Source organism: Dermacentor silvarum, chromosome 5 (genome assembly GCF_013339745.2).
Source record: "Dermacentor silvarum isolate Dsil-2018 chromosome 5, BIME_Dsil_1.4, whole genome shotgun sequence".
Classification (NCBI taxonomy): domain Eukaryota; kingdom Metazoa; phylum Arthropoda; class Arachnida; order Ixodida; family Ixodidae; genus Dermacentor; species Dermacentor silvarum.
The window spans coordinates 21748770-21772227 of record NC_051158.1 but is presented as its reverse complement, the minus strand read 5'-3'; the positions used below and the strand labels follow the sequence as shown (position 1 = coordinate 21772227).

At 44.7% G+C, this 23458-nt stretch overlaps 2 protein-coding genes and 1 long non-coding RNA gene across 6 annotated transcripts in view; 2 read left to right on the top strand and 1 right to left on the bottom strand.

Moving 5' to 3' along the window:
* LOC119453995 (ribonuclease Z, mitochondrial) overlaps positions 1 to 14589 on the top strand; it is a 27380-nt gene extending 12791 nt beyond the window's left edge. The window contains 8 exon segments of the mRNA XM_049667488.1: positions 1400 to 1493; positions 2153 to 2294; positions 4759 to 4907; positions 5836 to 5923; positions 6925 to 7045; positions 9584 to 9662; positions 12033 to 12177; positions 14215 to 14589. Coding sequence (XP_049523445.1) covers positions 1400 to 1493; positions 2153 to 2294; positions 4759 to 4907; positions 5836 to 5923; positions 6925 to 7045; positions 9584 to 9662; positions 12033 to 12177; positions 14215 to 14385 — 989 coding nt within the window. The 3' untranslated portion in view covers positions 14386 to 14589.
* LOC125945556 (uncharacterized) overlaps positions 1 to 15645 on the bottom strand; it is a 19285-nt gene extending 3640 nt beyond the window's left edge. Inside the window, exons 1-3 of one of the 2 annotated variants that reach the window (XR_007466988.1) lie at positions 15250 to 15645; positions 3840 to 3952; positions 1339 to 1441 (exon numbers count right to left, since the gene is read on the bottom strand). This is a non-coding gene — a long non-coding RNA (uncharacterized LOC125945556). Of the gene's footprint in view, positions 1 to 405; positions 1442 to 3839; positions 3953 to 15249 lie in introns of those variants that run through there. The other variant, XR_007466989.1, reaches the window with a different exon arrangement.
* LOC119453034 (RING finger protein unkempt-like) overlaps positions 15569 to 23458 on the top strand; it is a 26085-nt gene continuing 18195 nt past the window's right edge. For 2 of the 3 annotated variants that reach the window (XM_049667486.1, XM_049667487.1), the window contains exons 1-4: positions 15569 to 15779; positions 15874 to 16086; positions 20824 to 21125; positions 22858 to 22993. In XM_049667486.1, the coding sequence (XP_049523443.1) occupies positions 15646 to 15779; positions 15874 to 16086; positions 20824 to 21125; positions 22858 to 22993 (785 nt within the window). In that variant the 5' untranslated portion in view covers positions 15569 to 15645. The remainder of the gene's footprint in view (positions 15780 to 15873; positions 16087 to 20823; positions 21126 to 22857; positions 22994 to 23458) is intronic. The other variant, XM_037715010.2, reaches the window with a different exon arrangement.

Sequence of the window (23458 nt, the reverse complement as noted above, 5' to 3'; positions counted from 1 at the left end):
GACATTTGGTTATCAGTCTCCTGTAATCTCCAGGAGTGGCCTTAATGTGAATGTGCAAGGTCTAAGCCTGCACTGTCATCATACCCTTGTTTTTCACCCATTATTGCTAATGAAGTAGCAAACATTGTCAGCATTGAGTGTTTTGGAGAACATGAAGTGGAGCACTCATTTACTGTATTTACTCGTTGGTAGCACTTTTTTCTGTGGAAAATTGATGCCAAGTTGGGTGGTGCTATGATTATGTGGGGAATTTCTTTCGAGAGAATGTGATAGGTGCCAAAATAGAAAAGTGAAGTGGCTGTAAATTGAGGTTCTCATTCCAGCCACTGTAAGCTAAAACTAAAAAAAAAAGATTACTTCCAAACAGTACTTATCTTCGTACCAAGAGCACAGGTTCTTCACAAGTAGGAACTGCAAAGGTCATTTATTTGCTAAAGTAATTGCTAAAGGTCAAAGGTTGCCACTGTGCAGTCATCACCACCGGTCGGGACAAGCAGACGACAGTTGCTCCAGCAATTTTCGAGGTTGCAATGTCTGCTCGAGGAGAAAGAAAAAGCTAATTTTTTAGGCCAAGGGGGGGTTGCGAGTGTTGCGCGAGCAAATACGGTATGTCATTTGCTACCTTTTGTATCTCAAGTTTAGGTTTTCAGAAATGTTTGTTGCACTTCTGGTACAGCCTGTTTTGCAAATCAGCGTAGGTTCTGTGGACATTGCAAATGCTTTTGTGGCAGTCTTACTGACATGTTGATTGAAATTAGCCTCTGCTGTTAGCGATCACTGTTAGTTGAGCTGTGTTAAAGGGACACTAAAGAGAAAAATAATTTGAGCTGTATTAGTAAGTTGTACCCTTCTACAATGCCAGAAAAAAAGCCAGTATTATCGTGACAAGAAGATTCGTAAGCCAGAAAGTACGCTTAAACGAGAGATGGGTAGCAACATCTTTTTGAAGTTTCCGCACTGGCTTACCGTCACATCATAAAGTTTGAAGGCGTCTTCTTGGGCTTTGGTAATTTTTTATCAGTTAAGATGGACTCTGTTGTGTTCTAGAAGTGCCAAAGACTGAACTTAGCAAATGTCAAGAACTTTTACTGAGCTACTACAAAAAAAAGGGGGGGGGGGGAGGACTTTTTGATCTTAATTTTTACTGCTAAAATCAACCTATTACTATGAAATATAACGAAAATGTTGTTTTGCAAAAAGAAAAAAAAAACCCTATCACTGTAAGCGGATTTAGTGCTTCTCTTTAGTTTTCCTTTAATTATTATTATATTTAAGATGTTCCTTGTCAGAGTGAGCCAACTCTTCCTGTCAAAGTGATCATGATGATTAGTGATCAACCATCCTGTGTTTGCGTTTGCATCTTGTGATGCAAGATTGAGATGTTGCCTCTCTCTTGCAGGCAAGCCCTCTCATCCCGAAATCCTGTTCCTCGGCACTGCGTCTGCGATTCCCGGGAAAGACCGTAATGTCAGTGCCATTCTCGTTAACGTCAGGTGCGTAGTTCAAAGCGAGGAACATTGTGTTATGCTTGGTCAAACAGGGTGCCCAACAGTCTTACTTATTAGTGCTGTTGGAATAGCAGTAACATAATTGGAAAAGCCGACGGTTAAAAAAAATACAAATTTTTTGGTACCATTGCATAATGTATACAACATAGCTTTTCGTGTAAAAGTTTATGTTGTGACCTCAAGAAGAGGAAAAGAATGCGCCATGTCATGTCGCTTTTCTATTTGTGAAGTCTTACTGAAGACAAGTTTGCAGGTTTGATTGCCAGCCACCATGACTGCATTCTAATGCAAGTGGAATGCAAGAAATGTCATGTGTACCATGCTTTGAGTTTGCATTGAAGAACACCATGTAGTGAAATTTAACCCAAAGCCCTCTGCTACGGTGCATCTGTAGTTCCGGTGTATCTTTGGGATATCAAACCTTGATTGATTGATTGATATATTGTGCCATTTCCATGTCTGGCAGTATCTTATAGTAATTCAGTAACCATGCAATGTCAAGGAATTCAGCTAACCATTGTTCAAGGAGTGCTGCATTGTAATCATGTGCCTTGTTCTGTCGGGTTTCTTACAGTAAATCTGTGTTGAACTAATTGGACTGAATAATTCATTATGGAGTGTTGTTTTATTGTTTGCACTTCCAGCGAAGACATGACAATCCTTCTTGACTGCGGCGAAGGCACGTTTAATCAGCTGGTTCGGTTCTATGGCCTCGAACGTGCCAGGCACATATTGACTCGTCTCGACTGCGTCTTTATCTCGCACCTTCATGCTGACCATCACTTGGTGAGTCATTGAAGGAGCCTTGCATTCTGGGCCAGCATTGTACAAAAGACAGTGCCTTCTCTTTCTTGTTGATGTTAGTGCTGGTGTTATCATGCAGTGGCATGTGATATAGGCGTCGATAACTTGACATCTTTTGGTCCTGCAGAGGATTATAGCTGCAGAATTGTTCCGCGTTAATGAAATGCATTGCTGGAATTTCAATGTGCTGGTGCGTTAAGAGGGAATGTGGCAGTTCAATTAGTTGCGTACAGTTTTAAGCAAAAGAAATGTGATAATTTCACTTGATCTTTGGCACTTGTTGCAACAGTGTGAATTGCATGTGCTTGAGGAGATAGCAAAAGACGTGCGAGTCGCTCGCTAATGCCCAGCGCAACATAGGTGGCTGAACATACCAAATCTAGGGTGGTCAAATTGTTGTTTATATTTTATAGAACACTGTATACATAAAAAAAATTTTTACATCCTTGCATCTTTAAATTCTCTAACATGTAATCACTGCAAGAGAGCTAGGTAGGCAAATTTACCTGGCCACGAAAGTTCTTGGAACGAAACTGTGGAACGCAGGAATTGTGAGAAGCCCTTAGGTGCTTTGCTGCCAGGGTGTCCAGCTGGCAACTATGCTTGTGGCTTATGCACTGCATCTTTTAATCCTAGGCTTCATGCGTATGGTGTGAGAGGTATTCAAGCTTTTTACACAGTTTTCAGTCTTCAGAACATCTCAGTTAAAGCAGCAGAAGTGCAATTTACTGAAGGAACATTGCAGTTTAATTAAGCACCTCATGTTTGTGTAATCCATACATATGGTGGCCATGACACACATATAGAAAGATACATGTATTTCGTGATATTGCTGTGCTACATTGTTGGTACATGGCCACAAGTTTACGTCAATGTGTGTTGGATTGGACGCACATTGGACTTCTGGCATGGTGTAGTGGTATGGTCGCTTCATGGAACTGATAGATGATATAAGAACAGCGCAAACGAGACAATACAGAGAAATAGGAACAGACAGGACAAGTGCTGTTCCTCTTTCTGTGTGTGTCGTGTAATGTGCACTGTCTTTGTACTGTGTACAACATGTACCAACTAGTGCGGTTTTCACTTCTATTGCATGGAACTGACTGATTCGTGTAGGACAGTAAAATGCAGGCATAATTGCAATTGGCAGCCAAGTTTCTTTAGCACATGGGGGAGGTTAATTGTATACCCTCTCTTAATGTGGGCATTCCAAAGTGATAGTATTGTTGTGCACAACACATTACACTGAATGTACACTCATAAAACCTGATGCAATATCAGCATAATTAATCTGTGCCAACTTCGTAAGTTGCCTTGGGCTTAGAACTTGAAAGGCATGCAAGATGCCCGCAGGCTGGTTCGTTTTTTTTTTTTTACAATTTGTCACACTAGGTCACATGTGGGCTGCATTTAGTTCAATTTGGTGAAGAATTAGCGCTAAGTGTTAAACTAAGAGGCAAGGACCAGTTTGTTCTTAATAAGGAATTCACACTGCATGTGGCCTGAATTTCATTTGTAAGATACCTGTGTCTGTGGAATCCACCTCAACATTTCTTGCTTTTGATGTGCAGGTGTTCTGAGAGCTAAAACTATGTGTGGTGAAAGGTTTGGAAACGCACAGGCTTCATGTGGATGCTCTGTTATGTTAAAAACAATTGAATAATCTTAATCTACTATTACACCGTTCAGGTAGTTAACATTACTTACGTCTAAGCTATGCATTACTGCTGAGTCAACTAGAAATCGGTAACCTAAAGTTTGTTCTGTGCTTGGCAAAAATGTGTTAACAACATCGCAGTTGATTTGCGTGCATTCGGGCTGTTGCCTCTTGACCTCATAGCTATTTGCTTTCACCCTTTCTGTTTGTGCAACAAAGGGTTCTGATTTTAAAGCGATTAGCATTCTTGGGGTATTGTACCCACCTTGCGAATATGTATCTAACCTCTGTCACATTCCCAATGACCCAAGTTATCTACAAGCTTGGTCCATTGGGTATGCGATATTGGTATATGCCCATTCTTGGCCAATCACCCAGAATGAATGTGCCAAGGTTGACACGAGTGGTACATTAAAGGGATAGCATCCCAGCCATGTCGAGTGCGGCCGCTTGATGGACAGCCATTGCAACTTGCAATGACTATCAGGCGGCTTTTCGGCGGAGGCCCGCGCCGCTTGCTTGAAGCAAATGCGGGTGACCAACCGCCAACGCAGCCTTGTCGAAACGGACAAAGAACGATCACAATAATCATTGTAACATATAAAACATATCATCACCTATTACACACCCATCATAAGAAAGATTGCTAATCGCATTAACGTTGCCAATCATCTCCATCGGATGGATATGTCGGCCAATTTTTTTTTTCCCCACTTTGTCATGGTGCAGTATTTAATGCACATTGGAAGCTAATCATGTAACGGATGTCCCGCAATCTTTCTGTAGGGTTTGGTCAAAGTATTGAAAGAAAGACAATCTGCCTTCGAGACCCTGGGCATCCCTTACAAGCCTCTTCTCGTGGTGGCTCCGAGGTTTATGGTGCCGTGGATGGCCCGCTGTAGCCGGGCATTTGACTCGGTGGCGGAACTTTTCAGGTGAGCAGTCTTGCAGATGTTGTGCTCGTGAACAGCTAGGAGCTACAGAATGCCGGTTATAAAAATATAGCGGATATAAGACTGAAAAGTCGAGGCACCGTCAACAGTGGATGTGGTACGTTTTCCGTGGTAAAAGCAACCCGCTTACTAGAATGTCTCTAGACTACGTTTTCGGGGATAAGAGTGTATGTGGTTACTGTGAGCCAGATTAAAGAGTAAAAAGGTTGATAGAGGCCGCCAGTGTAGCTTTGTATATTCAGCACAGCTCGAATGTATGCTTAGGTGAAGTTAACAATACATTTGGCTGGCCACTTTCGAGTGCTCAGAACACATTTTCCCGACTCTTTCAAAGCGCCGCTTTCCAGCTTTCAGAGTGCTTGGAGGCACTCTCCACTTTTAACCTGGGGGCTCGTTTGAGTTCATGGTGGAGTTTTGGTGAGCCGGCTGCTGCAGCTTCTGTTGTTGGTTTGGCAGTAGCCGAGGGTGTGTGCTTTGTCAATCGTATTCGTTTACAACAGAAGAAGTGCTGACATGTGATCCTTCTGTCCTGTGATTGCTCTGGCGAATGGCTGAACTTTAGGCTTCAGCATGCCTTACTTCGGTCTAGAGCAGGTTCCAAGTTGGAACGATCACAAGTTGGAGCACGTTAGGAGCCAACCAACTGTACCATAAGCATCAGCAAAGGATTGCGGGGAACAGGAGGAAGTGAAACTTTATCAGATAATGTGTCTCTAGATTTAGCTGTTGCTGCACTTTATTTTTACTCTTGTTGGAGGACATTTCTCAGTACCTCAGAACTATCGCTTCATTTGAGAGCAAAATTTATGATCGAATCTGCTGCTGCTTAAGGTTTTGCTGAAGGTGAATTTGATGCTGTCGTTTCTGATATGGCGCAACTTATGTTTTTCACTCCTGTGCCCTTTGCCAGGTATGTGGACAATGCGTCGCTGCTTTACGACCAAGTGTCACCGTCTCCAGAGAAGTTGGAGTTGCTGCAGAAATTAAAGCTTAAGGACGTGAGTTGTTTTGTGTTGCTTTTCTTCTTGCAGTGGTATAGACAACAATGTTTTCTTCTTAGGTGGCCTGCAGATTTGTTATCTCACTTTATGTGAAATGTTGCCTTGTTTCCTTGGGGGTCGTCACCATGTTTGATCACTGAAGTGATACATATATGTTTTTCTTTTTTGCTGCTGAAGAAAAAAAATGCTATTGGTGTTCGATTCAGTATTTGAAGCCACGCCATGAAAGATATTTATGCTCAATTTGGCTATACTGCTTGTATTTTTGTTTTTTGACTTCTGAAAATTGTACATCTGTGCTTATAGTATTTCTTCCATTTTTTGGGCATGTTTGTGGATGTACTACGTAATGTGTACAGGCAAACCTTGTTCATACATGTTGGAAAGAAAAACGCAAGAAAAAACTCACTAACCGGGAAAATGTAAGATCCGAAGTAACTAAAAACTAAACAATTTGACAGACGCAACTGTAGTTCACATCTAAGTAATGCGAAGCGTTGTGCGAATCGGTGCAGCCCGAGACGCGTTTTGGTGTCTTGCCATTGCGTAGCGTTCTGAGACGGCGACGAGAAACGCTTCTGAGACGGGCGACGCCGGATGCCGTCGGAGGGAAATGTGATGGTCCCATCGAGCCGCCTGCAGCAGGGAGCAGCGGTGCGTTTGGGTTATAGCCTATTAGAGGCGTACAGTACGCTTCTAACAGCACCCGCGCCGATTGGTTCACTAGGTTTGCGACTTCAGTTGCGCAACTGAAAAATTAAGCATTGAGAGAGACTGACCCAATACAGTTGCTTTTCGACCAACACAACCACTTGCGACCGGTCGCATTGGGACCAACTTGGTCGCCCGAACTCTGTGGGTCGTCTGTATGAATGAGCCCTTACTTTAGCTCTTTGTCTGGGTTCCCTCCCAAATTTCGGGCGAATAAAGACAGAGCCTGACATTGCACTTTCCCCCCTTTTCTAATTCATTGCCCTTTTCTCTGCACACACGCCCAGTTCAGCACTGTGCTGGTTCTGCATTGCAAGAATGCCTACGGTGTGACCATCACTGCAGACACGGGCTGGAAGTTGACCTACTCTGGTGACACCATGCCGTGTGATGCCCTCATTGAAGCCGGTCAGTGCACTGACCTTTGCTGTTTTTCAGGGCACTTTCAATAGCTATTGAACCCGATCGGGATTCAGATTTATCGATCGTGATGGGCTCTGTTCGCTGCTTCCTTGAAATATCCAATCGCGAACGAAAAATGTGATCCTGCTTGGGCTCGATTGCAATCGAAAGTACCACGTGTGAGTGGGGTACTTTCGATTTATATGCATTACTTCCTTATCAAGATTGTCTGCCCTTGCGGCCGACATTGGCTGCCAGAAAACACAGCAAAAGCTCGCTGTGCACTGCCGAAGGACTGTAAAACAGGGTTTTCTGTCGTGTGGTTCTCAGGTAGAGGATCGCTTTCTTCAACGCTCGTCACCGTACGCAGAGGGACGATCACTTGCTCTCACTGGCAGAAGTGAGGCCGGTTCATCAATCAGTCAATCATTCAGTTTTATTGCCGAATTAATAACTACAGTTAAACCTGGATATAACGAAATTGACAAATTCCCGAAAAACTTCGTTATAAAAAGGATTTCGTTATATGCAGGTTCGGCACGAAAGTGCGAAAAAGAAACGCTTACCGTATTTACTCGATTCTAACGCGTCCTCGATTGTAACGCGCACCCGTTTTCCGTGACCAAAAGAGAGGAAATAAAATCCTTTACAGTAACGCGCACCTCATGCTTTCATACAGAAATCCAACTATCGCTCAAGATTTACTCCCAATACACTAAAGTTGCGATGAACAAAAAAGTCCCAGTTTCGACCGAAAGGCGAAGCATCGATTGCGACATCAAATTAGCAGACAGCTATACGAAGTAAGGATAGTAGTTTTATAGGCCGTATAAACTTGTAAACATTCGCTGTTTAACTAAATTGCTAGGCTAATGCCTAAGCACACGTACTACAGAACATGTTTGAAGCTACAGGAGCTAGGCTCAAAGTGCGTAGGAGGCGGCCAAAGAGTGGCACTGCCAGCGTGGTGAAGAAAAAAGTTTTTTTTTTTCGTTCGGCAACATCAACTGGAAAGGGAGAGTGCTGGCTTGGCGAGCTAGGCCAGCTGCAGCAAGCCGCGGGATCAGGTTTGAATTAAGGGAGGGGGAAAGGTCACGCCTGCGGCGGCAAGTTTGCCAGGTCGAGGGGTTGCAGGCGCGTCTCGCGCACGCTCGCACGCACGCGTGCGCTCGCTCTCGCCTCGCAGTCGCCGTGAATTCGAGCGCGCCAAGCGCGATGCTGCCGCTTCGCATTCCGTCGCGGCGGAGAAGGTGCTTCCGGTTGTTGCTTGCGCAAAAATGACAAAATTTGGGGCGTAATCTCTAGGTTGTCGGCGGGGAACATTCGTTACTTCGAGGGGGTCTCCCGCTGCCACTTCGTTATGTAGAGGCCTCAAATACATGTGCTTCTATGGAGTAACGGCGGGAATAGAAAAACTTCCTTATATCCAGGAATTCGTTATATGGAGGTTCGTTATAAGCAGGATTAACTGTATTGTGAACGCCATTCAGATGATCGGTCAAATCAGGCAGTGGCTGAAACATGTTAATTAACATTCAAGTATGTCAAAGAATGTAACACAAGGTAAATGTAACAAAATCGCATCCCACAAAGCATTTTGGCAAGTGAAAAGCTATCATGTGCACACACAAAAAAAAAAGCTGAGAAAAAGTAACACTTCACCTGTAGGTTACAGTATATTGCAGAAAATAGGTTAGGATTAATGCACTCAGAATGAAATGGCATGTCACAGCTATTGTGAAAACTGCAGTTATGGAAAAGCTGGTTGTTGTCTGTGGCATGAGTAATCAGTGCATTGTTTTTTTGGGAGGGGGGGGGGCGATGGATGGATGGATGCAACTTCCCAGAGCACTGCCTACAGATTTGGCACACCCTGTATTGTTGTGAACATTGGGACATTACTATCCCTGGAGGAGAAGCTAGGAAAAAAAGACCCACGTGACTGCACTGAAGTGCAACGCAGGCATGGCCAATGAGACACTGGAGTAAGATGCTGTGCATTACACCCTTTTCAGCGTTGGAGATCAGCACTTGCCAAATTTGCAAAAGGAACTGTAGTTCAGCTGAACTGCCGATGTCTAAACATCGTCATATGAGTTTGATGTGCACGACACAGGGTATAGCTTGTGTGTGGAACTCCTGGGAATGGCTGTGTGATGTCCTTACGCCTTTTGAAGTGGGCACCATGGAGTAAATACACATAGTGGTACGGAGACAGCAATCTGTTCGAACAGATTTGGCCAGGAACCTAACAACGTAGCCAGTGCCGTCTTTTAAGCGAGATTGTGCAGAAGATCTTGCAGTTGTTTTCATAGTGAACATGCCGCTAGCAAAAGCAGATGGCATAACATTGTGCCCAAGTTGGTGTTACTTCAAGTAAAACAGTTGGAACTTAGCTGCACGTGTTGTTTGTAAAGACCAGGTAAATCAAATGTACAAGGGGAACGTTCCGTGTTCTTTCCATTGAAAATTTGTTTTCTTGTGCCATGAAAGGTGGTTTTACCTGTCCACATTATTCGTTTCATGCCCTGGTCCCCCAAACAGGAAAGGGGAGCGACATACTCATCCACGAGGCGACGATGGAGGACGACTTGGCCGAGGAAGCCATTGTCAAGACTCACAGGTGAACATCGCAAAGGTTGAAAAACGAGGCGTCACTTGAGGCAATGAATAATAGAGGACAAAATGGGCACTGCTGTCTTTCTATGCAGTCTTCAGTTGTCCGGTACGACAGATGTGTTGTCTGTCTTTTGCCAATATCATATTAATAGCACAATGCAAAGTGTTGCATCAGTAAAGTATAAAAATACACTTCCAGTTAAACCACTGACTTGTGCCTACCCAAATATTGTACTGAGGAATTTTGCCCATGTTTGAGTGCATTTTGTGTAATGTGATGCTTGGAGGCGCAGCGTGCCTTTTTTCATCCAGACTGAATTAATCTTAATTCGAAGATTGTGTAATTTGAGCCCATTTTAGTTATGTCGCCGGCAGCAGTTAATGGAAGTTGACTGTGATGGGTACAGGTCGCATAAAATATAGACAGAGAGTGCTGTTGTCATCTATCTGCGATCTGGGCATCTCTTTCCTTGAAATACAATAGACTCCCATTAAGACAAACTGAAAGGGACAATGAAGATGTAGTTGACGAACTGAAAGGCACTGTTAAAACAGATTTTCAGGGTTCCTTTGAGTTCGTCTTCACGCACTTGATCCATAAAATTTAAAATCTACTATTCCTAGTGTAGCAAATATTCACGACACAAAACAATAAATGAAACATCATCAAAACCAAAAGGCAGATGTAACAACAGACATTTATTATATTTGTGTGATACAAAGTATTGTGTTATGCGCAGTGCTTCAAGTCAGGGGGTTCTCGAGGGGGGCGTCTCAGACCTTCCCACCAGTATTGACAAGGGATCTGAGACCCCCCTCGCTAGACTGTTCAGAAACATTACCTTTGACCTTGATGTCTCAATTACTATAAAATAGTGGTTTTGCGAATAATATTACATATGTTATAAGTGCCGACGCTTCATTTCACTGTGAGCTGTTGTACGTCGGATACCGTCGAGCACACTGGCAGAGCGTGGGGATCGCTGTTTCAGGACCTTTTAAAAATTATTTCGCCGATTTGTATAAAACGATGTGTAAAACAAGCTATCAGCTGCTTTTTCTTTATTTCCCTCTCCACTGTTGCTCAAATCACTAGAGACCCCCTTACGATGGAGCCAGACTTTAAGCAACACTGCTTAATCGCTTTTGTTTACGCTCTTAAATAATTTTTTTTTTTTTGCTGGTACTCTGCAAACTTGCACGCTGATTCAAATGCTGACATTTCACTTAGCATGCCGAAAAATTTTTCTGTACCCTGATTCTAAAAAAAAAAGAGAGAGAGAAGAAAAAGAAAAATCTGCCGAAACATTCAGGGAATTATCAGCTGCATCATGCGTGGACACCATTGGTTCATGGGCCTCCTGGGTGCCATCATTATCTTCTTGCAGAGGCACATCTAAGACTTCCTCAATTATTGTTTCTATGTAGTCAGCCCTGCAGGTTTCCACATTATTGCCAACGCTGGCTTAGTTGTTTATGTCCACAGACACATCATTTGCTTCTCCGGTAGATAGCCGAGTTGCCTCATCCACCCACAGTCTACCGATACGGGCCTTTTGCTGAGCCAAGTAGCAGTGTCAGTGGTGGCTGCTGATGCTTGGCTTAACCATGTTGCTGTTCATGTTAAACAGATATATTTTTTTTTGTATTGGATCTGTGGGAATTCAACCAAAGTGTTCATACATTGTTCCTCATGTCTGGAAATTCGGCTTAACCGGGTTTGTCTTAAGGGCGTGTATAGTCTACTATTTCAGCATCGCATTTCTAATGCCCGTCACCATACAGCCAGAAAACACCACGCAATCTGAAGTCTATCAGAACATTGCTGAAGTTACAAGTTGCTTTCTGATCTCGGCAATATGCAGCCAAGTGTTGAATCGAGCACTCTGCGCACATTTTAATCATGCTGTCGAAGTGCTTTTGAATGCCATCCGGAGTTTGAAAAACGTGCTGTCGTGTATGAAAGTGGAGACCAGTGCACCCGTGAAATAGCCGATGCAGCAGAGATGGCACGAGGCATGGAGAGTTGTGTTCAGTCATACTGCTGTCAAGTAAACAACTTAATTATTTTTAGCATTGTGTGCAGAGGTGATGGCTGAACAGGCACGATTGAGACTGATTTCTGGATCCCTCTTCTAATTTCGTTTCTTCGGTGTATTAGGATAAACGAGGTCACAGTAAGACGTGTGTTGGTAGTTTGTGCTTGTGTTTGTTGCACCGTCGTATTTTTCTTCCCCCTGCAAGAAGTAATCGTGGAACGCCGTCAACTATTCCAACCGCAGGCGCTGTTCAGTTGCGCGAGCAATTTTTGTCTGAATGTTGACGGCCGAATGATTGTAACCGAGCTTGACCCAACACTGCACTGTTAACGCAGCACGACGAGCCAGGCAATCGAGGTTGGCGAGCGGATGGGAGCCAAGTTCACCCTGCTGACCCACTTCAGCCAGCGCTATGCCAAGCTGCCCCTCATCTCGGACAAGTTCCACGGCAGCGTGGGCTGCGCATTCGACCACATGCTGGTGCGCACGCTGCTTCGTGCATATTGCGAAATGAAGTTTCGCATCATCTTAGAACAACAAACCACGGCGACCGCATTTCGATGGCGTCGAAATACAGAAAACGCCCGTGTACTTAGATTTAGGTGCACGTTAAAGTAACCCCAAATTAATCCAGAGTCCCACACTACGGCATACCTCGTAATCGGATGGTGGTTTTGGCATGTAAAACCCCCTAATTCAATTTTTTTTTACGGAGTTTCATTGAAAGCATTAACCATTTGTTCTTGCGAGTTTTATTGTCTCCACAAATGTGAGCGTTACGTCTGAAAATCCGATCATCATTCCGGATACGAGAGCGGAATAGACTGTTTCACGTGTGCATTGTACTTGTGAACACCCAACCAATTTGCTAGTTCACCTGATATAACTAATTAACTGCCAAGAATAAAAGAAGAAAACTTGCTACATGGCAACATGCTGGCACCATAGAGGATCTTGCTGAAATTACTGCAGGGAACTCCGGCGCTCCATGGGAATAGTGGTTGGTGCACAAGCTTGTCTAACCTTATTGCTTGCGACTTGAGACATCCTTGTGGCTTTATTCACTATGCTTTGTTGGCCCAAATTTTGAAGCAATCCTATCTTTCTGAACAGAGCGGAGGGTGATAAGGCTGTGCATGCGTGCATAATCATTGCAATTTGTTTCATTTATAAAGCAGTACTTTGTTGAAATGATGTACTTGCAAGGCAATAAAGCCATTTGAAGCCGGAAGGACAACGCTTAGGCAAATTCACGTAGTACAAACCACCATTCTCATGCTGGCTGAAGCGCTATGCTATGCTTTCTATCATCTTCAATTCCCTTTACCCCAGCACAGGGTAGCCAGCCGGTTTACACTGGCTAACCTCCCCGTGTTTCGCTCTCCCATAGGCACTAGCGCTGAGAGGTCCATCTTTCAGCATCATGAGAACTGTTCAAGTGCAGCGAAAAGATGGAAGACCAGAGGAATGGCGGGACAAGGCACTCGTTCCTCCATCTTCCGTCTTATCGTTGCACTTGAAACGTTCTCCTCATGAATGTCGACCAACTAGCTCGCTTATCCATCTTGCCGTATCTTCCAGCACGTTTGTTATTTAAATTTCTCTTTTGTGCTTTCGAAATTTTGAAGAACAGGTCTAATAACCAGTATTTTTAGATGTGTGAAAACATATTTCACTTCTTTCCTGCTGTCATGATTTCAAGACGTACCGAATCTGAGCTCCTAAATTCACACAGGGACGCTCAAGTGAGAGAAGCGATTTTGATGTTATAAGTAGCCATCGAACAAAAACGTGGCGGTGTGCCGTCGTCTTTGACTCGGGAAAACGATGCTCTGCACATGGTGTTTCCACTCTGAAATTCGCACAGCTGCACCCATTCAGGTGTGCCAGTTGCAGTCTTCCATGTTAGCAATGGGGAACCATTGCTTACCAGAAGGCGCTATGGTAATTCGAGAGTGCAACTAAAATATGCTGGCGCCATCTGGTAGACGGGCCATAAAACTGTCAACACATTTTGGTCAATGTCAAGATGCATGCCTGTATCGATGTCTGCTGCATCCAGCCAAACTCTGTCCGTGTCCGGAACGCATGCGCTGCCATGTTCTAGCACGCTAATGCCCCAGTCTAGTCAGGAGCTGAAAACGTGCCTCGAAAGATAAGCGGTGGATTTGCCGACGTAAATATGCAGCGTGTGCTACTTCTCTCTAGTTAGGCCGTGCGTTTCAGTGCTGCTGGTAGCACGTGAAACTTCGCTACTGGCACACTCGAGTATTTTACAGGCTCCCATGAGATGCAAGATGGTTCACCTGCCAAGTCAGTGCCTGTGCAGTGTGTAAACATGGCAATATAAGGGCATTCTTTCGTACTGGACGCACGTCAGTTTTTCTGAATGAGCCCACGAAATTTCACCCGGGGTACTAAACCGTGCAAGACTAATTTTGAATGTTCTAACATAGCATAGAAGTATTTCTAACTGCAATTCAATGCAAAGGGTTTACAATGCATGAACCATTGCAGGTGCGGCCAAGCGATCTGCCCGTGCTACCACTGCTCTTCCCAGCATTGAAGAGCCTGTTTGCTGAACACTACGAAGAGATGCAAGAAAAGACTGCAAAGAAGCTACGTCAGAAAGCCCTGCTCAACGCATCCATGCATGCGCCCAACCTCAAGCAACAAACATCTGCGTAATAGCGACGAATTTGTGTGAACCGTGTAGATAATGTGTATGTGGAATGTATATGTGACGTGTCAGCTGAACATTTGTTTTATGCTACAGTGTACATTGGCAATGTTTATTTTGACTGCTGTATGTAGATGTAAAAGAACCGTACAGGACTATAAGATATGTATGAACAAGTAAATAAATGCTGATACAGCCAACCTCCAAACAGGTATTTGCTTTTTATTTAACCGGTACAACACTGGACCCCCCCCCCCCCCAAGTCGGAACGGGGGGGGGGGGGGGTCGAAATCAAGGTACGTACCTTTCAACATCTACATTTTGCGACAGATCAAACATCGCAAACTGTGTTCGCCTTGAGTGATGGCACGCGACAGCGTTTCAGCCGGGTAACTCCAACGTCCACATCTCTCTCAGCATCACAATGATCTGATAAGCTAGCTCGCATCAGCTGACGAATAAAACAGTATCCAAGGAAATTAATGGTTTGTTTTGGTATAGTTATGGGGGCCAAACTAAGAATCGGGAGTAACATACAACGAAATGACAACAAAACGGAACGCTGCTAAGCAGAAATAAATATGTTGAGTTGTGACTATAACGGAAGAAAAATACAAGTAAAGATACACGGTACCCGCATTCCGAAGGAAGCGATATATCTTGCGACATACTACACGACCTGCTAAATGTAAAATAAAAAAAAAAGACGGAATAAAGTTACAAAGAAAAGAACGCTTATGCAAGGCGTTCCCATAATATGCTCACAACTGCATGGCGTCTTAATTGTTTGGAGCACCAAACGCTGCCAAAGCGATTCGTACTATATTTAAGTACCATTGCCATGTTTCCGTCAGGCAGCAAAGGTGACGTACATTGCTCGATCTCGTACATCCTCGCACAGGTCGCTCAAGAGAAATCCGAGGATGGCGCTGAAACGGCAAAACATGCCCGGTGGCTAAAACACTTGAAATCAGCTGGGCAACTTGACAGGTGACACCGTGCCACGGTTTCCCATCGCTGGTGTTCGAGCGTAGGCGCGAACGCGCGTCTCCACTCGCGATGCGTCACAGTGACGCGTCCTTGCAAACGTGTCCCCCTCCATAGTGCACGTAAGACGAGCGCCGCAGGTACTGCACTTGTTTTGCGTGGGATAACCAGGAACCAGTACGAACTCCGACCGAGTACTGAGGCGAACGAAGTATGCGTGTAAATGCCATGTGAAACAACCAAAATATAAATAAACCAGCCCACGTGACGCGACGCGACCAATGGCGGTTCGGCTAAGCCTGACGTCACATGCGCAACCCAAGTGCGCGGGCTGGCAAGAGGCATCCAAAATGCCGTCGACTGCTGATCAGAAGACTGCGCTGCCTACACAAACGGAGAAACCAAACCATTACAAGTAAGTTTCCGGGCTTGTCAGGGCTCCCACGGAGTCCGGGCAACGCCGGGAGCGCCGGGTCGTCACGCAGCGCCGTCTCGCTTGGATGTTTCAGCTACCTGAAGGAGTTCCGTGTCGAGCAGTGTCCGCTGTTCGTGCAGCACAAGTGCACGCAGCACAAGCCGTTCACATGCTTTCACTGGCACTTCAAGAATCAACGGCGCAGAAGACCGATACGGCTCGCGCGAGACGGCACCTTCAACTACAGCCCTGATGTGTACTGCACAAACTACGACGAGACGACGGGGATATGCCCCGACGGTGACGGGTGAGTACGGCTGACGTTCTCGTGTGCGGCCATGTATGCAGCGTTCGTTCCAAGTTTGTTTTGACGGACGCGTTGCTGCGCGGCCGCGGCCTTCCGCGGCATCGAGTTTGCTTGCAGCGGCTTTGGCGGTTCTTCTAGAGCACGCGGGCGTCAGTATCGCTCGCGCGCGTCGCTCGCGTGTCGCGTTAAAAACGCTCCAAAGTGTGGACATGTGCGTACTAAAAGCACTTGTAAACAATGTCGGCCATATTGTTTGACTACGCCATGTTGGCGCGAATGGTGACGTAACGCGGCAACTGGCCAATCGGGAGGGGCCAAAACTGTGGGGCCCTTCCCTCCCAGCTTCATGCTCCGGAAACATTTTTTTTTTCTTCTTCTCTCTCTCGAGAAAGCTAGCGTCGTTAGAAACGCTGGCGTACCCTAAAATTACGTGAAAGAATTACGATTTGCGGCCTCGTAGCCAAGCCTTCGGGCAAGCGCTAACCGCAGAGTCCGGGATTTGCTTGAACGCCGCTGACGCGCCTGCGTTTTGAGCGGGCTGTGGTGGTGGACGGCCGCTGTGGCGTTGCTCGCGTTTTCCCCGCCCGCCCGCTACCTCCTGTTTAAATTTTTTTTTTTTTCTTGCGTGCGTTGCTTTTTATTTGCGCGGTTATTCCTTCCGCGATTCGGCGGTGCTTTTCTCCCATGGCAACAACAGCTGTTCGTTCCGCCGAGGGGGCAGGACGTCTTGGCGACATCGACGCGCGAATTGCCCCCAAAACTCCAGTTCGCTACGGCGGGTTGATTATTATTGCGATTCTGTCGGGATTTGTTGCTAAGCGGGACAGTAATTTCAAGTCGCAAGGGGCGCCCGAACGCCTATTTGAAAAGGTGGCAACAGATATGCGTCGGGGCGTTGCTACTTTGTGCGCGCGACCGCAAGTTGCCGGTGCATTGCCAAGTGACAGCATGTAATTCCTCATAACGCTTTCCTGGCACGTCTGGCGCGTTCTAGATGTGAAACAAAGAAACAAAATGAAGCGTGCTCTAGATGGCTTGCCGATGAGTCGCGCACGGGATGGTTGCGTCACAGGCAGGGCTTCCGTTGTCTTGACCAAATTCATTAAGTCGTTGGCGGAGTGGAAACAGAAAGGCATGCGTTTAAAGTATATAGTTGCTCAAAATGTTAGTGTGGAATTTTGTGTTTTGACGAGCGTAAAGTTGCGCGATCGAACAAAAGGAAGTAGTCGGGAACTGGTTCCGGTTTCGTTTCTGCGTAGTTGGTGGCTGTGAGCGCCTGTGCACGGCCGCTGGTTAAAAAATCCAGCGGCCGTGGCCTGTGTTGCGTACGGCGTTGCATTTAAAATACGATTATGTTAGTTTTAGTTAGTTTCTGGATCGCTATTCACATTTAGGGAAGCCTGTGTCGTTTTTTTTTTGAAGGACCACTGTCGGTATTATTTTTTTTTTCTTTTTTTATATACAGAACTGTGTGAGCAGGCACAAAGTTGCCCATTAATTTATGAAAGGGATGTTTAAGCTGTATTTTCCACAAGTTTATTGTTGGGAATATAAAGAAGGGAGAAAAAAAAAGGCGTTGACGCGTATTAGAAGCAATTTAGCTTATGTTAAGTTGAGTGAAGTTGTTTAGAGCACACATTTTGTTGTGCAAGAGCTGCTCTTAATGGCTTTAATAAAAGTTGAACTTGCATATGGTTACTGCATTTATTTGCTACAGAATTACTCATCCTTGAAAGCAGATCGTGACCATACACATCTTTCCTTCTTGTTTCAAGATAGCAGTGTGCATGATCAAAAATTTTTGTTGCTTTTGAAATTTAGAAATACAGGCTTCAGCTATGCCGCATCGGAGTGGAGCATTGTCCAGGAGTAATTTAACATGTACTGCAGTATCCGAGATAAAAATTGAAGCTGTGATCCCAAACAATCTGGGATATTTCTTGGTCACTCTCAAACGCCTCTGCGAAAGGATCAGGCTGTAAGCATCACTCCAGTCCCTAGTGAAGTTCCCACGTTTTAAAAAGAGAGGTCATCAACTATTTATGCCTTAAAAAGGAAAGTTCTGAAATTAGTGAAGCTAGCCAAAACAGTAAATTGCTGTAATTTCAGCAATTTATGTTATCTTATGCCAAAGCAATAGTTGTTAGTATCGGGACGAGAATAGTGCGCCTAACATTTGTTGTTTCGCTTGTGTGCCGGATAATGTAACGACACTGCAGTTGGTGTTGGCCAATGCCTATTGTGTCGATTCCCTAAAGAAGGTAGCGTGATGCAGTGCTTTGAGTACAAGAAAATACCAAGTATGATTCCCACATTTGTAGCTGAGACATTCATAACGATGACCAGTTTTGTGAAGCTGTTGCTTTACCTAAGGCTATTCTCTGATGTTTGAGTCACTTTTTTTTTTTTCATTCACTTGTCATTGCCGCCATTTGCATACAATAAAAGGTATACCTTGGCGGGGAAATCTTGCAAGCATGCATTGTTAATTTCAGGTGTGTATCTGAACAGGTGGTGATACCTTTGCCATGTTCATGATTCCTAGGTCACTAATGTGAGAAGGCCGCAATAATTTAATGATTATTTTTGCCGCCGGTGCTTTTCTGTCAACCGCCACCTATGAGGGGCCAATCCTGGTGATAATGGTAGAGGGCGGGTCAGATCATTGACAGAGTGTGTTAAGCAATAAAAGTTGGAATAAATTGTTACATTACACCGCAGCACTGCTTAGCCTTGCGTGATCCACCTGTCTTGCAAGTTGTAAGTGCTGTGCAGAAAACTCGCTTTGAGCAGCACTGACCTGGGTTTTGATCTCTGTCCAGGGGTGCAGATTATGGGTCTAAATAATAATTAAAAGGCTTGGCTTAAAAAGTAAAAAAAAATAAGTTGTTTTCTTACTGTGATTCTGCCATTGAAAGGTGGCTTCACACATGCCGGCTTTACAATTTTATAGTAAAATGCCTGATTTTTAGAGATTGTTTACAATGTTTTTTTTTTCACCTAGATTAGGGCAAAATCTTATTCCGAAAGAAAACAAATACAGCCACTGACCAATTTTTCATAGCCGATTTTACGCACCTATTGTCTATACGAACCTACCAGCACAGCAGTGACACTAACTTATGTAACCAATGTGTAACGGCTACCGAAATTATGCCCGCCAATTTGCGAATATTTCATGAACGCATTTCATAATCATTTGTGGTGCAGATTAACTCTTGCTGTGACTATGCAGAGCAGAGCACCTGGCGACAGCATCCCCTCAAAGCAAAGCCTGCAAATCTGTAATAGTCGGTGCCTTGAGTAATCAATTTAGTATCTCTTAACAAATTTTGGTAATTGTTAGCCATTCCAGGATTGGGGGGGGGGCATGTCCGTGGCTTGTAAATGCACATGCATTGACATTGGAAAGCTATGATTGCTCATTAACAAAATGTTGACCATCTTGTCTCCCAAAGTCGTACCAGACCCACCCTTCCACCTAGAACACCCGACTAGCACCTGCTGTTTGCTAACCGAATGAAAATATTCCACTGTATCGATATCCACTGTACCATATAGTCTATAGTCCAGCGTATGGCATGTAGGGTACAGAGGGTATTGGGTACACTGTGCCGATATCCACTGCACCGTACATGCCATACATGTATGGTACCAAACTGTACCCATGCTGTATGGTACAGTTGTATGGTATCTATGGTACAGAGGAGGTACACTGTGCCGATATCCACTGTACCATACAGTGTATGGTACCAAACTGTACCATGCACTGTATGGTACAGTGTATGGCATGTATGGTACAGAGGATATTGGGTACACTGTGCCGATATCCACTGTACCATACAGTGTATGGTTCCAAACTACCATGCACTGTATGGTACAGTGTATGGCATGTATGGTACAGAGGATATTGGGTACACTGTGCCGATATCCACTGTACCATACAGTGTATGGTTCCAAACTGTACCATGCACTGTACGGTACAGTGTATGGCATGTATGGTACAGAGGATATTGGGTACACTGTGCCGATATCCACTGTACCATACAGTGTATGGTTCCAAACTGTACCATGCACTGTATGGTACAGTGTATGGCATGTATGGTACAGAGGATATTGGGTACACTGTGCCGATATCCACTGTACCATACAGTGTATGGTACCAAACTACCATGCACTGTATGGTACAGTGTATGGCATGTATGGTACAGAGGATATTGGGTACACTGCCGATATCCACTGTACCATACAGTGTATGGTTCCAAACTGTACCATGCACTGTATGGTACAGTGTATGGCATGTATGGTACAGAGGATATTGGGTACACATATCCACTGGTGCCAAACTGTACCATGCACTGTCAGTGTATGGCATGCACACTGTGCCGATATCCACTGTACCATACAGTGTATGGTACGTACCATGGTATGGTACAGTGTATGGCACCACTGTATATCCACTGGTGTATGGTTCCAAACTGTACCATGCACTGTATGGTACAGTGTATGGCATGTATGGCAGAGGATATTGGTACACTGTGCCGATATCCACTGTACGTGTATGTTGTACCATGCACTGTATGTACCAAACTGTACCATGCGTATGGTACAGTGTATGGTATGTATGGTACAGAGGATGCGGACAGTGTCTGGTACAGTGGCACACTGTGCCGTAATGGTAGTTGTGTTGAACCTGTTGAGCCCTATCTGGTGCGGGCGGGGGCATGTCGACAACAGGTGCCGCTTCCTGCACCGCACGGCGGGGGACACAGAGCGTCGCTACCACCTGCGTTACTACAAGACGGGCATCTGCGTGTACGACACGGATGCACGGGGCAACTGCGTCAAGAACGGCCCCCACTGCGCCTTCGCACACGGCCTGCACGACCTGCGCTCGCCCGTCTACGACGCCAAGGAGCAGCAGGCGTGCCTGGCCGGCGATGGCAGCTCGGCCAACGGCCCCGACGACGCCACGAACGGCGGACCCAACAGCTTGGACAAGGAGCGGAATGCGCTCAACGAGGACCCGCATTGGCAGGGTGAGCTTTTATGTGCGATGCTTTGAAGGAACACCGAAGGTCAAAATTATTTGCGCTGTATTAGTAAATTACCCTTCCACGATACCCAAAATGCCGCTCTTATGCAGTCAGAAGAGGCGTGCGAAGCCAGAATAGGGGTAAAAATGAAAGATAAGGTGGCAGTACTGCCTTGAAGTTCCCATGCCAGCTCGGTGTGACGTCACGGATCATAGATATTTCTTTGTCGAAGGTGGAATACATTGTACTCTAAATGGCCCAACGACTGAACTTGGCAAGTTTGGACAACTTTCACAGAGACGTACCGATGTGGGGGTTTCAGCGCAAAATTCGCAATATGGAACTGTGGCCTTCATTTTCTCGTCTAATAATCAACCTATTACGAAATCATCAGGCTTAGCAGCGAAACGCCAAAGCCACTGCACCACCGCAGCGGGTCTGTTGAAGAAGCAAGATATGTATATAGAAAAGAATACTTTTGTCACCAAGTTTCTTTTATATCCACGCAACCTGAGAAGAAACTGCGGTCTGAAGGAAATTCTGATACTGAGAACAAACGTCATTTTCCATTGCCGAGTGTGTAAGGGCTGCGCCTGTCTAACAAGTGTTGCCTCGAATATCTTGAACACTTCATGGAGTGATGCATACTTAGCTGCACTATTTTCAGTGGCCATGCAGCTTTTATATGATGGTGACATGGCAATTGGCAGACAGTTTTCTTGTAGCAAGCAAAAAAAAAAAACAAGGAACTTAAAGGGCTATAGTCGCAATAAATAAATTGAAGTGTGTGTCATGAGCAAAAGCACGCTGCATTTGAAAAAAAGAAAGAAAACAATGTCATCTAAACAGTTTGGTGGTCTTTTGTTCATCTATGAATTCAAGAGTTGAAACCTTGATTTAATGAAGTTGATTGGACCCGAGTATGATTTTGTTAAATTGAGACATTCGTCAAATCCAAAAGGACTTTAAACATTCATGGGAACATTTAAAGGCTGTGCTACTCCCCTACATACACACCTATTGTGGACAGCGAGTCCGCTGAGTGCATTTTGTCTTCTTTTGTTGGAGCGGTAATTTTGTAAAAATGGCGGTAGCATTCGTCATGTGAACTGAAATTTAGTATTTATATTTGACCCATATTTTTCCTGAACGCATTGTTAAATCTGGAGTCGTTTAGTTCACCTTGTTTCTTAAAGGTTTTCCACACATATTTATTTTAAAAATACCCCTACAGACCCTCGGAGGTTAGAGGGTAGGGTCGATACAATCGGGTTGTGTCAGTAGTACAATAAATCGTTGACATATTATAGTGAAATCGTAATATAAGCAGTGTAGATCAGCCAACTAAAATATAAAGGGAAAAGAAAGTTTACAAACCAGAAAAGACTTATTGCAAGTACAAAACAAGATCAGTAGAAGAACATGTTACAACACATCTACACTGAATACAAGAATCAAAGAGTCGAAGAAAGGTAGTAATGCACTTAATACAGAACATATATAATGTCAAGGACCACAAAGCAGAATATAACATTGAATCGGAATGCCTAAACAATTTGAAAAAGTACAGCCGCTCAAAATTAAGGTCAATACAAATCGGGAGCTATAAAAGTCTCCATAAATATGTTAGGAAATGGGAAACGTTTTGTTAAATTGAAAACTAAAAGGAAAAAAAAATTGTTTTATTATATCGAGGTTTGTCTTTGTCTGATGGTATTGCTTCTCTCTTTTGCAGATACAAAGTATGTTCTAACTAACTACAAAACTGAGCCATGCAAACGGCCACCCCGACTCTGCCGGCAGGGTTATGCGTGTCCCCAGTACCACAATAGTCGAGACAAGCGACGAAGCCCAAAGAAATATAAATACAGGTATGCTGTTCTTCATAACTTCTGCATTTGTGGGCAGAGACAATGTACCGTATACACCCGACTAAGGGCCGCGCTCGTGTAAGGGCTGCTGCCCCCAACTTCGCAGTCCAAATTCTGAAAAAAAAAAAGAAAATCTCGCCAGCAAACGGCAGCATCGTCGCATCTCGCGTACGGACATTATTGTAAAGAGCTTTAAGGTCACTGGGATTTTCAATGCCATGGACGGCACTGAAGACGATTGTATACATGAACGTGCGGATGACCCGAGCAGCGGCGACGAGCCGAGCCCGAGCAACGATACCGATGAAAACATCTAGCGAGGATGTCCGCAGTTAGACGCCAGATATCCCATCGTTGGGTATATATGGCACGATTAAATAGGTTTTTCCATACGTGGATCGAAAATTGAACAAAAATTTCACACTTACGTCAAAGGGCCGCATCCCATCAAAATCGCGGAAAAAA